The sequence below is a fragment of the Rhinoderma darwinii genome, chromosome 1 (genome assembly GCF_050947455.1).
Source record: "Rhinoderma darwinii isolate aRhiDar2 chromosome 1, aRhiDar2.hap1, whole genome shotgun sequence".
Classification (NCBI taxonomy): Eukaryota; Metazoa; Chordata; class Amphibia; order Anura; family Rhinodermatidae; genus Rhinoderma; species Rhinoderma darwinii.
In genome coordinates, this window is record NC_134687.1 from 71427278 (window position 1) to 71439969 (window position 12692).

General features: G+C 39.0%; 1 protein-coding gene across 2 annotated transcripts in view; it reads right to left on the reverse strand.

The window, feature by feature from the left end:
• Positions 1-252: 252 nt before the first annotated feature.
• The window catches only part of NFXL1 (nuclear transcription factor, X-box binding like 1), a 121147-nt gene continuing 108707 nt past the window's right edge, over positions 253-12692 (reverse strand). For both annotated transcript variants that reach the window (XM_075859561.1, XM_075859555.1), the window contains exons 20-23: positions 12375-12479; positions 9234-9320; positions 7614-7667; positions 253-2930 (exon numbers count right to left, since the gene is read on the reverse strand). In XM_075859561.1, the coding sequence (XP_075715676.1) occupies positions 2754-2930; positions 7614-7667; positions 9234-9320; positions 12375-12479 (423 nt within the window). In that variant the 3' untranslated portion in view covers positions 253-2753. The remainder of the gene's footprint in view (positions 2931-7613; positions 7668-9233; positions 9321-12374; positions 12480-12692) is intronic.

Below are 12692 nucleotides of genomic sequence, written 5' to 3' on the forward strand. Positions count from 1 at the left end.
AAATTTTCCCACTAACAAAGTACAATATGTCACGAGAAAACAATCTCAGAATCGCTTGGATAGGCAAAAACACTCCAGAATTATTACCACATAAAATGACAGATTTGAAAAAAATGGGGCTTGTCCTCAAGGGCCAAAATGACCTTGGTCCTGAAAGGGTTAAGGACTGAATAGAACGTTGGATTGTTCATGATATTCATTACAATGAACGGTGCATTCTTTTAGAAGTAACACACAGCTGGACTATGCATATTAACAGTAGACTAAGATTTTATTACAAAGAATCAAAGTTTACAGAAAACTGGTGCATTCTTATCACCCTGTATTATAATATGTTGCATAAGATTTTACTAACAATATGTGATTCTGCAATAGAATGTCTACTCTTATCTCACAATTTTTTTTTAATTTTGTCACAAGCAGCTGCAGAACAGATCAGAACATCCAGTAAATACAAGGAAACAACATAATGGTTAACTAAAATACGGAAATATACTTAACTACATTAGATTTCCTGATTTATCATTTTTTTTCTTACAATAGAACTAATACATTCAAATTTAACTAAAAGCGGATTTTAAATTCTGCAGAATAAAGAAAAACATCAATTCTGCCGCACAGCGTTTTACCAGAATTAGTTAAATGTAAATTCTCTGCAAGGATGTTATTCCAGGTGCATCCCCTACATACTCAAACACGCAGAAATCTATTCGCATTGGAGATGTGTTTTCCCATTAATCCTTTTCATGCCCAAAGTCCAGAAATGCTGTTAATAGCGGATTTAAAGTAATTTCCAGTGTTTCTAGAATAAAAATACCTCTTATCTGTTTTTGCATCCCTGTGGACCCCTTGGTGCTGATGCTAATCTGTGCTGTTGGAGGTTGGCTCTGAGCAGATTCAGTTTCCTTCCGCTCTGGCAGCTGACAATATAGTATTTTCTTACTATCCCTGAAGATAGGCAACATGGGATCCATAGTAACCAGTGAAAATGAATTGAAATTCAAAATGAAATAAAGCAAAGACGGAGTGGGGATGTGCAGAGTTTATATCTGCTGTCAGGATGCAGAGCTTTACAATCCTACCATGCTGAGAAAAAGGAGTCTTTTCAGCTATACGACCGAGATTTTGCAACTTCCCTGACAAGCAGGGCAGAAAGTGGTTTCTATTGGCTGCTCTGCTGTGAACAGTGGAGAATCACTATGCATAGAACTGCCTGTGGGGGGAGTAACTAAGCTTTTGTGGACGTGCACATTGCCATACACCTTAAAAACACAAGGTGATATCATAATATGTAAGTAAATGTGTGTAACTCAATGGATAATTTTTTTCAGCAGCATGTAAATAAAAAACATTGTTAATTTTTTATGATCTATAAAATGATTATTATATTTAATGTTGGGACAACCCCTCTAAAGGTGCAGTCGAACCTGGCCCTAGAGCCTGAGTTCCATTGGTGGAGATTAGTACCATAAATGATGTGTGATACAGGGTGCACCCAGTCACAAATTTTGAATTGACTTTAGGAGCTTGAAGTTACATTTTGGATGGATAAATAGACAGATATCCCAATTTCTGACCGTGGGGACTACAGAGGGTGCAGGGTAATAGTCCTTTGTTTACATTCAATTGTCCAAAAGCATAATACACATCTGGAGAAATCCATGTACATGTCCCAACCATCTGAGACATGAACCCCCAGTTCATGACAACAGCATTTGGAGATCACAGTTCAGCAGAGTCTATTTTACAAAGTTGGCGCACATTGATTGTTCCTTTTAGAGACATTTATTAAAAGTACAGAATCCCACCTCATCTTCTGACACAAATCCATAAATTCAGAACCCCAATGATTCCCAAAGAATCTAAAGTGAACCCTATGGATGCCTCTAAGGGATATCAAGTGAAATCAATGACCCGCTATAACAAGAACTGGGTGGACTGAAAGGAATGTGTGCACCGCAGGGAATCAAATGTTTATCTTAATACCTTCCAAATAGATGAATAGGGGCATTTTGCACCTAGATTTCTTGTTGTCACCTAAATTGTCAGGAGGTATAATATAATCTCAGGATATTTTGAGATAAGACGAAAGGCAAGGAAGGACACATCTGTAGGCAGTGCAATATTGCTGACAACTAGTCACTCCTAAAAAATTTCTGCAACGTTATTATTGAAATATGCCAATGCATGCTAAACATTAGGGAATATATTCTCTAAATATGTACCAAGATTATGCCATTTCTATAACATAACAGACCCATTATATAGCAATACATAAAGAAGAAATAAACAAGCTAGAGCTGAAGCAAATAGACAGATCGTTACCAGACCAAAAAATGATGGACAAAGCAAATCCAAGCACTGGTTGGTCCATGCAGTGAAGTGAATAAATTCATGTTTGAATAATACGAACATATTTTTAAGTATTTTAAATAGTTTCAAACTTTTAAATACTATGGAAATTCATATGCACTTTTTTCAGATGACTAACGGAAATATGAACACAGAAAACAGACATAAAAACTATACAATAGCTACTGCAAGGCTATTGGAATATTATTAATTTGAAAGGGGAAAAATAAGGGATTTATTGTCAGGTAATGTTATTAGGCTGAATCCTTCCTATAACAGTTGTTAAATGTACAATTCCTATACATTTTACATTGTGCAAGTGCATGTAAACAGCATTGTATTCCCCATATAATATGCAGATAAATTATAAGACAGAATTCTCCTTTCTAGATCTCAACTTGTCATATATTGACTTGAGTGAGATATAGTGTGAACACGGCCAGAGCGACACCACACACAGGCAAAAGTATATATTTTTTATATTTCTGCCATACAGATGGCTGTATTTCCACTTCCTCTTTCTTCCTGTTCTTCCTCTTCTTTCCTTTCAGGCGATTCTCAAAGGCTTCTAATTCAGCCTAAAACCAGACAAAAAGGATAAATTTTTACATAAGTTCCTTATCTAATATGACACATACTAGGGTAAAACCTTTGAATTGGGGGTTCACTTCATGTAGCTCTTAAAGATAAAAAAAAAAATACAAAGCAGTGCTAAAAAGCAAAAACATACCCCCTGACTTACGCACATGGCAAAGCTACGTGTATGGATCCTTTAGGACAGCACACGGTGTATCACTTATGGTGCCTCTTCAAGGTACCATGTTCTCCCATAGAAAAAATGCTTTTGGGAAAGAGTATCTTTGTAATATGGCATACATTTGAGCCAACACCGAATCCATTAGTAAAAAAAACGGTGTATAAAACGGAGGCCTCTATGTGGAGGTGAAGCATGAGAACAGAGTAGGCTACAGGTGCCACATTCTATATTTGTTTGGAAGATATCTTAATATAGTTGGAGTGAACTGGTCCCACCAAACAAACCTTCACGAACAGGACAACCACTAAAGGTAACAAGCCTGAGACAAAAGGTGAGGCGGCGGTAGCAGCATCTAGGAGCAATGCTGCTTTCTGGACTTTACACATTACTGCCTCTTTGACAGAATAGGAAGTGCTTTATAGAGATCCAGCAATGCTCCGATAGCCAACAATGCTTCTTCCACAAACTCAATACTGTTGATTTTCACTTTAGGGTCTGTATGAACCCCAATAAATTAGGGAAAGTATAAGATCTCAGAAGACCCTAACAGACTTGAGTTAGCGAGTCCATATAGCAATCATTGTACTCTAATAGCTTGTCATTTAAAAGCCTCAAATGATAACAGGTACAACAGACTCGTTCAAAGGAGCTTTAAAGGAGTTTAAATGAGTCGGAAGGCTATGCGAACCCTCTTGCTGTAGCCGCATAGTCGAAAGAACATATGATATTTAACATCCTTCTGGGAAGCAATACAAGATAATAAATCAACCACCAATATAAATTGTAGGGGTGAAGGATACACATTGTACACAGGCTAGTTAATATCTAGGATGTTAGCCAATTTGGTTAACAGTCAAAATAAGAGATCGTGGGTGAGAGCTATTAGAAACTAAAGGGCGCAGACACCGAACAAATCGAATTGGCATTTAAAAATTATTCCGAAAAATGATATACCTCTAAAATAGAATATGCGGGGAACAATTAAAAGAAAATATACACAAAATATTTCATTTAGAAAACTAACAGATGAGGAAAGGGAAAGCTTAGATAAGCCAATTCAAATGGAAAGGGTAGAAGCAGTTATAAGGCTAACTAAAAGAAAAGAAAGCCCCAGGAGGGGATGGAATATCCTTTTGAAATTTCTAAAGAGTTTAAACATATATTTCCAGAATTCATTGGGACCCTACGAAAAAGGTGAGCTATCCGATTCCATGGAAGAGGCGGTAATTATAGTACTGCCAAAGCCGGGCAAAAATTCACTAGAGTTAGATTCTTATAGGCCTCTGAGTACTAAACACTGATTAGACAAAGTAATAGGGGGATTAATTAATGAGGACCAAACTGGATTTATTCCAGTGAAGAGCCTATATTCAAATATTAGAAGGATATTCACTAATTTAGCTGCTAGTGGTTCGCGAAGGGGGAGGTGATAGGGCCATATTATCCTTGGAGGCCACTAAAGCATTCGACTGTGTGGAATTGGAGTATTTGTGGGAATTATTAGGTTGCTTTAGGATTTGGTAGTAAATTTCTGGTAAGGATTAAACACTTATATGCTAATCAGACAGTGAGGGTGGTGGTGGATGGGGTGATGTCACGGCCTTTTGCCCTGTCTAGGGGCACTAGTTAGGTCTGTCCCTTAACCCATTGCTCTGTGCATTGAAAATAGAGCACTGGATATACAAATTAGACAGTATGACTATTAAGGGTTTTAAGTATGGGGCAATGGAAGAGAAAGTGGCATTATATGCCAATGATAGGCTATTGTTCTTGGAAGATTAAACGCAGACTTAGTAGTGATGGAGTTGATAACAATTTTGGGATTTTTCAGGGCTAAAAATAAATTGGGGAAAATGCAATTTCATAGTTCTAGGGTGTGATAATATTAAGGGAAAGGTAGACGTAAGAGGGTTAGAAGAGGATTCAAATTTTCAATATTTAGGAGTCCACATGCCACAGAAACTATAGGATTTACATTAAATATCTCACCCTTGCTAAGAGCCTTGGATTCAGTGATAAGTGAGTTCATTTTGGGGGGGGGGGACCACGGAGAATTAGAAGTGAAGTGTGGCTTCCAGAGAAGGAAGGTGGGTTTGCACTTCCGAGCTGGTATGTTTATTCTATTATTTCCCAGCTTACATATTTGCGGAGAGAAGAGACAGAGACAAACTCTATAACTAGTTTTTTTTGTTTTGTTTTTAATAAAATGGATAGTAGGGGAAGGAAACACTTTGAGGCTCTTGAAATCGGGAATATTTGGTGGCATAGAGAATAATAATCACATTTTGAAGTTAATGAATGAGATACGCGAGTGCGTAAGAAGATATTACGGGTAGAATTTGATATATACACCAACATGGGACAATCAAAATTGAAAGATTAAAACATTAAAGATTATGTAAATTGGTATATAAAAGGAATACACCTTTGGAGTCACATCTTTGTAGGAGAAACACTTAAAGACTTTACCACTGTAGGGAATTTGGGATTTAAGAGAAAGACTTTTATCCATTTTTACAGTGGAGAAATGCAATACGGTCATCATCTTCCCAGGATTGTTATAAAAAAAAACGGGCAGGGTCAAACATCTGGGATTGCAAGGGATTAAAAGGAGGGCAATAATTAGGGTGTTGTTCCAGGCTAGACTTCAAATACTGAAAAACTGGAACGCAATTATAACGCCCACCACGATGGAATAGAGTAAAGCTGTGGATAATATGGTGATAATGTAAAAGGTGATATATGGAAATAAGAATCAGGGGTATAAGTTTCCTGAAATATGGAATGTATGGGAAACAAAAAAAGAAAAATAATAGTCAGCTGGTTACCAAGTGACGCTGGCAATTGAGTCGAGTTTTGGTGTAGATTGGAGTATTTCCCCAGTTTTTTTTTCCTTTCTCTACTCTTGTTTTTTTTCTCCTCCTTCGTGGGGGAGAGGGATTGGTGGGATTGGATGAGTGGTTTTATGGTGTTATTTTGGAACTTGTTATTCAAATAAATTTCTATCTAGACATTATCAACCTGAAAACAATTCAAACAACTGTGGGGAAATATGTTTTCTGTTATAAATTTGGTTTTCTACAATCTGTAAGGGGGGATAAATGATGTATCCAGAGATGATGAAAATGAAGAAAAATAATGGCTTCTAACTTATGTGATGTTGAGGATATCACATCAATCTTTACATACATCATACAAGTGATGATTTAGTCCATGAAAGTGAGCTTGCATTCCTGATACAGGAGACACCTGTTTTGAATACAATCATGTTCTAAGGCTTAATTCACACTTGGCATAAGTAACATCATATGTGACTAAGCATTTTAGTATCATCTTATTTTTAAATACCGTCTTCAGTATAACAATGGACATTCAAGGCCCTGCAATCCTTGCTAACAAGCTCTGCCGTGTAGCCGCTCTTCTAGCCGCATGAACACCTCTGTAACATCATTTAAAAGCTTTTCGCAGTTTCTATCTCTAATAACTTGCCCATCTAGGGGTTGTGCTAGCAGCTTGGGCTTTGATATTTACCTATTCATGTGACAAGAAAAATAAGCTCCTGGTTGCTGCAATGTTTTTGGCAACTCAAGCCAAGAAAAACCCTTGTCTGAAAATGAAAATACAGCTATAATCACCAATCGCCATATTTCAGATCCCTCGCTGGGTCCATTGCATAGTAACAGCCTGGGCCAGGCTACCGTGACACACCTATAGTCCTATGCTCTATTGGAAGAGGTCCCTAACGCTTTCTATATCCCGTGCCAGTTTCAAAGCTTATTGAAGATATGACCAAGTGGTATGACCTATTAACTACCAATGACGTGATTTTAACGCTAGTGCGAAGATTCGGTAACATTATGACATCCCTGGTGGTAATAGTGCACAATAGTATTAGCACCAGTAAATTACTCGGAGCCTCATGCATGGTGCCCAAGATCAACAAGAGGCTCCCGCACCACTGGTAGGGGAACACTGCCGAATGTTGTTAATCTTGTGCCATTGATGCAGACACAGGGGCATCACCAATTCTGGGAGTGTGATGCCACTATAGGCTACGTATAGCCTTCGATCCTCCCTGACATAGGAGTATGCTCCACAAAGCCTGTCCCCCAGGGCAAACACAAACTCATGTTACAGAGTGAAAGGCAGTAGAAAAAAAACCCATCACTGGTACAGAGGTTTTGCCCCCTTAGCCTTGGGCACCAAAGAACCTTGACCTAATCCTGCCCATCAGCATGCTTTTTAATTGTAAAAATGTTCACATTTTGGTCTACTGTTTTTCTTAAGTGTTTTATATACTCTTCAATGCCTGTCTGTTAATCAATAATATATGCTTATCCGGTACCGATCAGGTGCCATGAATGCACAATAAACGTATTTTACGGTAATATTATATCGTTTGTTACAGTGCCATAGTGGTATTTTTAGTTTGTGGCTCCAAATGTCGTCATAAATAAAAGTGTTTGCAGAAATCTCAAGATTTTGCTTTTGCAGTTGGCAGTACCTGTTGTCTACGTTTCTCTTCCTCATTTGCTGTCTTCTCTTCTTCTTCCTTTATCTGTCAATATTAAAATAAGTGGAATAATTCATAGAATTTGTTACATTCTGGCTGAAAAACATAAAATACAACATCTATATTGCTTTATTGCAGACTAGAATATTTAAACGATCTGATACTAGAAAGCTAAATTATACTCCTGGATACAACAGCTCTAGCTATATTCCATACTTGGAGACCAGAAAAATTAAACTATAACATGGTTAGTTGGAAACTGCATTTAGAATAGAAGTGTGTAATAAGGATGTGTTGCAATTTCTAGAGCTAGTTCGGATCCACACTCATTTTCCCTACCGGCTGTGTAGGGAAAAACTGTGAATGAGTGTGGACCTGGAGATCCCATATACCTGGAGATCCCTTATTCTGTAATGGTTCTGGCAGTAGACCCACTCGATCAGTACGTGATGGCATATTCTATAGATATGCAATCGCTTCTAATGGTGGAAAGTACCCATAAATTATCAATACTAAACCATTTAGAAAACAAATGTACAACCACCCATTCTCTAAACAATTTGGGCTCCTTCACATCTGTGTTCCGGGTTCTGTTGTTCTGCTCTATCACAGGAGCAAGGAAATAAGCATACCGGAAGTTTGGGATCCGTTGCATGGCGGAAACCAACGGTGCCCGACGGAACCTATTGATTTTAATGGGTTCCGTCAGGTCTCTATTATGGTTTTCGTCATTTTGCCGGACATTTTGCGCAACATGCTGTGCTATTTTGTCCGGCAAAAACAGAATCTGTGATAGAAGCCTCTACCATAGCCGCCGACGTAAATGTGAACAGCTCCTTATTTGTAATCTATCTCTAGCCAAAACCTGAGATTTGCCTAAATATTGAAACCAAACTGGATGCCATTATTATGCCTCCTGAAGTCATGCACTGTACATAAAGTACTTAATGCTGACCCAGGTGGGACCTAGTTATGCACAGGCTAGGCATTTAAGGGTATGGACCCGTGGAGCAGTGGCCGTATGGGCCTGAAACTCAGCCCGCATGCGGTAGCCAATTGTATCAGTAATATCCAGGCAAGGGAGCTGGGCTTCCGCCTTTGATACATGGGGCTGTTCCCTGAGAGACAAGATTATGACTCAGGTTCTTATGCCTGGCTTATTTAGGTCTTGATTACACAATTCAGTATTTGGTGGAGTTTTTGGATTTAACCAAAACCAAGAGTAAATCCTAAAATCAGACAAAGGCAAAAATGAAAGTTTTACACTTCTCCCCATTTCTGGAACTAATCTCAATTATGAAAAACGCATGCAAAAACTTTGCTGGTCACTTTGCCTTACCTGATCATCCTAGAACAAACCTATCCCAACCACTTGCCTCAACACCCGGATCTCAAAAAGAAGGGTGGCAGGAGGCAAGCCCAGCAAGGAAGTGGTTGGAGTGGTCAAATCCCCAGCCAAACCAATAAACATAAAAAGTATAAACTAACAATGAAAAATAATATTGCTGTTATTGGTGAAAGAGTAATGGCTTTTAAAAAGTGAAAGCTTAAGTCCATATGTCTAAGAAAACGACAAACATATGAAGCTCATGTAACAAAAAACACATTTACCTCTACAGCTTTTTTCCTCATATCCAAGCACAGCGAGTCACACTCTACAGAAATCTGACTTTCACGTGCAGTGTTACATTGTACCTCCTATGATAGAAACAAGCAAAACAATGCTATGAACAGTTCACAAAGGTCAGTTTATCAAACAAGTAGCACTTACATAGAATATTCAAAATAACAATATCTCCACACATAAAATTCAGTTTGCTATAAATTATAGTATAGATAATACCTTAAAAAAAAAAAAAAACGACAAAAAAACCCATAGATTCTTACAAATAGAACCATTGATCAAAGAAAGCACAGAATTCCTGTCAACTCCGTGGAGTATTTAGTAAAAGTATGCATTTCTTTAGTGTAGCTAGAAAAGCCTCAGGAAGAGCTATAGATCTTTCGGGATATGTAGATCTGACATTCTACAAGATTTCTTACTGGACCAACAGATGAAAGCCAGATTTGGTGGATATAAATACAATGAAATGCTATGATCTTGTGAAGGGATGTATGTGTCAGAGCAATAACCTCCAAAATGAATGCCACAACAAAGTATCTACATTCACCATAACCACAGACCTATGAAGAATGAATCAAAGTGAGGAGGGGGTCAATGGAAGGGTGACACCACTTCCAAGGAATGCCGATCCTAAATTAAGTCAAAATGTTCCTTGTGGTCAGGAGTCCGTTTCTTCATGAAATGTTCCACTAAACAGGACAAAACAGCCAATGCCCTTCTTATTAATATGGGACATGAAATGGGAGTATTTAGTTGGCCATAGACATAAAGAACTGGTCATAATGAAACAAAAATTCCAATATGGGAACATTGTTATATAAACCACACACAATGACTTTCCCCGTGAGACTTTCATGATGATCATAGCAAAGATCAATGTTGTAACACTTACATTATCCTACATGGGCATTTAATACGGATTGTCGAGTCTTATGTAAATAAAGTATAATCATTGTATAATCAAAAGTAATGCAAATGTGTAATTTAATTAGTTTTTAAAATTACAATTTCCACTGATCGGTGAATAGAAACATCAATTATTTACACACTGAACCTGCCCTGTCATAATTCCATTCACACAGCTGATGGCTTGTTACAATGTATTTGTCCAGGCAATCCTGTGAGATCTAAACCCAACAGCCCAAACCAGCAGAAGGCTCGTAAATAGTGAAGAATTGAAGCACAAAGTAGAACAGAAAGCTGGATAACTTCTCATTACACAATACTTAAATGGGTTGTCCCTAGGACTGGGCAATTAATTGAAAAAGAAACTGAAATTCAGCGCAAGTAACCAACGTCATCTTGCACATTTCGGCCCCCACCCCCACCCCGGTTTAAACTATATCTGTATCTTCAGGGAGAATTTATAGTAAAATCCAATGGTAGAGCAGGGAGCCATAATGTTCCTGCTCTATTATTAACTATGTATCGCCAGACGCGAGGCAGTTTCGTCATCGCGCCTGTCTGCGCCGAGCCGCACAATCCAGAGGAGCAGAAGGATCTCCTCCACTCTTCCATGGAATGGGGTTAGGTCAGTATGTATATTATTTTTATCAGGCACTATTGAAGCTGTGTAGGGGCAGCTATGTGGGCATTTTGGTGGAGGTGATGGGGAATTATACTGTGAGGGGGCAGCTATGCGAGACTTTATACTGTGTGGAGAGCAGAAATGGGGGGCAGCTATGGGAGGCATTATACTGTGCGAGGGCAGCTGTAGGGGAATTATACTGTCTGGAGGGCAGCTATTGGGGGTTTATACTGTGTGGAGGGCAGCTATGGGGAGATTATACTGTGTGAAGGGCAGCTATAGGGGGTTTATACTGTGTGGAGGGCAGTTATGGGGGAATTATACTGTGTGGATGGCTGTTATGGGAGGTATTCTACTGTGCAGAGGGCAGATATAGGGGGATTATACTGTGTGGAGGGAAGTTATGGGGGGCATTATACTGTGGGGATGGAGGTATTATACTGTGCAGAGGGTAGCTATGGGGGGATTATACTGTGTGGAGGGCAGCTATGGGGAGATTATACTGTGTGGAGGGCATATATGGGGGGATTATACTGTGTGGAGGGCAGCTGTAGGGGAATTATACTGTGTAGAGGGCATATATGGGGGATTATACTGTGTGGAGGGCAGCTATGGGTTGCATTATACTGCGTGGAGGGCAGCTATGGGTTGCATTATACTGTGTGGAGGGCAGCTATGGGTTGCATTATACTGTGTGGAGGGCAGCTATGGGTTGCATTATACTGTGTGGAGGGCAGATATGGGGGGATTATAGTGTGTGGATGGCGGTTATGGGTTGCATTATAGTGTGTGGATGGCTGTTATGGGAGGTATTATACTGTTTGGAGGGCAGATATGAGGGGATTATACTGATACTGTGTGGAGGGCAGGTATGAGGGGATTATACTGTGTGGAGGGCAGATATGAGGGGATTATACTGTGTGGATGGCTGTTATGGGAGGTATTCTACTGTGCAGAGGGCAGATATGGGGGGATTATAGTGTGTGGATGGCTGTTATGGGGAAGCATTATACTGTGTGGGGGCAGCTAACCATGTCCAGCTATAAAATAAAAAATGAACAAAATAAAAAACCCTCTCGGAAAAGTTCACTAATATGAGAAATTAAAGTTCTGCTTTTCTACATGAGAATATTTTACAGTGTGGGATCAGCCTGCAAAGTGTAAACCTGATGTGGACCAGCCAACTATTCAATGGAAATGCCTGCATTTTCCCATGGACGTCTAAAACACTTCCACATCATTAGATCTTTTAGTTTGTATATTGTGGCAAAATACCAAGCCACAAAGACACTTGAAGAATACCTCCGATTACTTGCTCAGGATACAGGAGTTCTGGAGAACAGTTTAAAGATCATATTGCTCATGAAAAATTAATTGCAGAGAATTAGCAAAAAGGGGAAAACCGGGACAACAGCTGATATAGAGACTGGAGGCATATAGGAAACCCATGTATGGACTTCAGAGGTACCCACAAGAAGCAACATTAAAAGGGGTTTGTCTAGTTTTGCCCTAACAACATAGTCTTATCTGGATGTGCCCTGCTTCTGGTCGCAATACATAACTAAGTATTTATTGGAAAATTTTGGAGCACAGGACTCACCTTTTTAATTCTACGGCATGGACATCGCAGTTTAACTTTCTGTGCGCAATTAAGAGAACAATTTCCTCGGTGACAATTCTCTTTGCACCGATGTCCACAAGGCAGCTGGAAAACACAAAATCACTTAGTAGAACGATAGTATACTGTAGTTCGGAAGCAACTTAACCAGGACAGATCTAATTTAAGAGCAGCATGTTACAGGGACAGGTCTACTTTACTATTAATCCAAACTATGAAAAAAAAATTGCGCAGTTTGGCTAATACAGCGAATTCATAGTTGAGTCTGCAGTAATCTTGAGGAGAGCGATCCCCCTGCCT